Source organism: Bison bison, unplaced genomic scaffold, assembly GCF_000754665.1.
Source record: "Bison bison bison isolate TAMUID 2011002044 unplaced genomic scaffold, Bison_UMD1.0 scf7180017864347, whole genome shotgun sequence".
In the NCBI taxonomy this organism is placed as follows: Eukaryota; Metazoa; Chordata; class Mammalia; order Artiodactyla; family Bovidae; genus Bison; species Bison bison.
In genome coordinates, this window is record NW_011494919.1 from 5331774 (window position 1) to 5335732 (window position 3959).

At 35.4% G+C, this 3959-nt stretch overlaps 1 protein-coding gene across 1 annotated transcript in view; it reads right to left on the reverse strand.

Annotated features, from left to right (window-relative positions):
- Positions 1–1936: 1936 nt before the first annotated feature.
- The window catches only part of SLITRK5 (SLIT and NTRK-like family, member 5), a 7238-nt gene continuing 5215 nt past the window's right edge, over positions 1937–3959 (reverse strand). The window contains exon 3 of the mRNA XM_010854707.1: positions 1937–3955. Within this exon, the coding sequence (XP_010853009.1) occupies positions 3626–3955 (330 nt within the window). The 3' untranslated portion in view covers positions 1937–3625. The remainder of the gene's footprint in view (positions 3956–3959) is intronic.

Below are 3959 nucleotides of genomic sequence, written 5' to 3' on the forward strand. Positions count from 1 at the left end.
TATATATATATATATATATATACACACACACACACACATAAGTAATTTGAATACTTCGCCGAGTCATGAGAATAGGATTAATGATACAGGGCAAGAAACTGACAGATTAAGTTTTTAAATTCTAAACTTTTTCTTAAATTCTGACCTTTTTCACATTTTGTGTGGGTTCTTCATTACATACTAGTTTGATTCTCCTATCAAGGTTGAGAGAACAGTGGTGAGGGGCAGAGATGGATATCCAGGACATTTTTCAAAAATTTCCACTCCACATTTATAGAGGTGATAATGTTGCCTAAACAAAAGACATGTTCTGAGTATGATGCTAAAATTGTTATGAATTGATTCATAACTGCAATCATTAGTTTAGCTGCAAAGCATTTTGAATATTAGCATACAAATTATCTACATTTACATGAAATATATTTCTCTGATATAATTTAAGTATCTACACTATAATCATATATATATAGATAAAAGTAAGATTTTGTAATCTCTACCAGGAGATATATTTGTATGAGATTATGCAACATATCAAATTGAACAAGCACAAAGAGTAACCTTAGTTTGCATTCAAATTTTAATTGATGTCTGAAATGTTACATATGTTCTCCAAAATTCTATAGAAAGAATTTCCTGGGTTCCTTAATCCAATCATATACCACTGATATACCCAATTTAATTATTTACTCAGTATACCTGAAAACCCAAAATTCAGATATTTAAAACCACATAAATTATGTTCTGTTGTATATGTCAATGTTTTAGCAGGAAACCATATGGAAGGAGAAAAATAATTCATTTTTAAATTCTATACAGTTTCATGATTCTATATGTTAAAATTTCAAGTTTATTAGGGCAAGGATAAATTTCCTTTTATTCTCTTCATACAGATGGGAAGAGTATAATTTAAAATTAGAAATAACTTCTTTCTATAAATTATATAATTGTTATTTTTTGAGATTAAAAAAATGCTGGATACCTTACGAAGAGTAGAGGTAGAAATGAACCACCGACAGCGACAAGATTATATGAAATAGTGCTGGTTTGAAAACAATAATATTCTTTGTAAATCTTTGAAAAATACATCAACAAACTTTCTGGAAGCTACTTCTATTGTCCAGACCTACATTTTTTACTTCATGTAATTGTTGCCTCTTAGTTTTTATACATCAATTAAGAAATAAAACTTAGTTACATGGAGGATTCCACTTTGCCTTAATATTTTATAATTCATACAACACTGTCATATCTACATACGATAATATTGTGAAAGCAATATTAAAGAAAAATAACTCCCACTGTGAAGACAAAATTAATAGCAACTCCATTTGTGAAGGCAAATACTAATATTTATATTTATCTTCTAATCCTGGATCTAACATGGAGGAGGTAGATGGAGAGTAAGAGATACATTGTTTCCATGATAATAGCATGACATTGTTTATTACTTCCCCTCTGAAGAAAAAATTTTGGAAGGGAAAACTTGCACAGAACTGGGATAGTTTACTTCTCTTGGCCAAGGTAGTATTACTATTCATTTTTTTTAACTCCTTAGGGAAACTGTTACCACCTGTTCAATCTGAATTCAAGTAGTTACTGTCATTTTACTCATGGGTGAATGCTGCCTCTTTGTGGCAGAATGCCACGGAAAATGTTCCTTAAACAAAGTTCATGAACAGCCCTTGACATTGTACACATTGCAGGTGAGATTATGCAGACATGTACCAAACACCAATGAAGTATGTGGCTCTTTAAGGTTGAGATTCATCCAAATATTTCCTACCCTTGAATATAATCTAATTCACTGGCAAACCTTACTCAGACATGAACAGCTTATACTCACCAACATTTTGACATTTAGGATATAGATCAACTAGAGATAAAAGTACCCATCACAGTTGTTGCAGGTAGCTTTACACAAGGTAAACTATGCAAAATTGTAGACCAAATAAATAATACTGGTATGACAAAATACAAAATCAATATGCAGTACATTACTTACCATGCTCCACATGTTAGATGGATACTTCAGTAAGGAAAAGGAGTAAAGTTGAAATTTCATGAATGAGCACATTAAATGACACATTTAGATAACCATACTTCCCTGAACCAACAAAGGTGCAATTATATATATTTGATCATTAGGGGGACATTTTAGGAATAGAAGTTAGCTACTGTCTTAAATTAATAATGGCGATTCATTAAATCACACAGCTATTTCTTTGCACTTAAGTAATCATTACTTCAGTCCCTCAATATTTGACATAGTTATCAAGTGTTTATTCAGAAACTATTTAAAAAATTACATGTGCTGGGATACATGAGACTGTAACAACAGTAGCCCCATCTTACAGAGATCGTGTTTGTGGTTATCATCATTGCTTGCTGCCCAGAAGGATAAAGACATTGTATAGAGATTTGTACAGTCCATCATTTGGTCTTCTGAGGTGCCAGTACACGTGGATCTGTACAAATGCAACTGGGTTTGGTTAAACAATCAAAAATTGGCTACAATAGTAGTCAAATCAATACATCATTTTGGTTGACTAATAAAAATACTTTTAAATCTTCTCTAATAAAACCAGAAACTTGCACATGATTCTCACTGGAATGGCCCAATTAATTGCCCCAAATATTTTTCTTTTATACTTTGGGATACAGTTTTTTTTTTTTTTTTTTTAATTACAGATCCAATTGGGTGGGTTGCATTGATTTTTAAGATGTAAGTTCTCCATATTTTTAATAAGATTTTAAATGCCTTCCTGATATCACTTCAGTTTTGGAAATACAGCTCCTTTTATAGTGCGACACCTCTGTGAAAATCATAGGCTAAATAGTGAAGGAAAGAGAAATGCTAAATGCGCATATAAAAATAGGTGCTACAATAAAATATTCGTATATTTCATCAATAAGTTATTTTGACTAATCAATTATGGATCATATAGCTCTGTAATTTTAATGATTTGTCCACATCTATGGTGATCTTTTCAAGATCACAATACTTTTGTTCTTTTAATTCAAATGTCCAGAATGCATACAAACACATCCTTTAAAAAGAAAGGAAAGGAATGAGAGAGGAGGAAGGCAGGGAGGCAGAGAAAGAGAGGAAGCAGAGAAGAGAGAATGGGGACGGGAAAAAGAGAGAGAAAGAAAAAAAAAACTTTCTATTAAAGTTGGGGGTGTGCTAATCTCACCACAAAAGCCATCTAGACCCACCCATGGCTCAAAGAGGGAGAAGGGGAAGGGGAAAAGAGTAAAAGAGGAAGAGGAGAATCTATGCGCTGTCACCTTCCACCATTCTCAACACTTCCAACCACTACAAAAATGACTATGACCTTTAACAAGTCACCCGCAAAGCAAACTGCCCTCCATAAAGCCCTTCTCGCCTCCCCCACACGCAAGAAGAGAAAGTGATGTGCCCAGTGTACACAAACGTTTCCCTGCGTGTGATATTAAAAGGAAATTGCACACCCTTTCAGTATCTTCCGCCGAAGCTGAGAATCTCGTGCCAAGGCACTTCACCCTAAACGTTGAAACAACACAATGAATCAAATGGGGTTCACGGTGTGTGTCTGCTCGCTTGTTTGTTTGAAATGCAAGAGCTCCAAGGGAGTTTCTTTGCTTTTTAGAACTGGCTAAAGGTGGTCTGTTTTTCCAGCACTTCGAGGTAGTCCGGCTCAACGTTTAGTTTAGCTTTTAGCTCCAGATACTCGTTCCGGTTGGGTTCTACAAAGACAGCACTGGGAGGGCTGTAGAGCACCGGTTCCCTCAGCCTGCTGTCCCCCGCCCCTGGGTGCAAATAGTGATGGGGGCGTCTCAGGTCATAGTTGGGGGAGAAGGTGTAAGCAGCCGGACTGCACGGGAATTTCGGGTATTCCGGGAGGCTGTTGCCGGCGGGGGTGGTGGCGCAGTGTTTGTCTGGTTCTAAAATGCCCCTGTAAAAGCGATCGGCGTCCTGC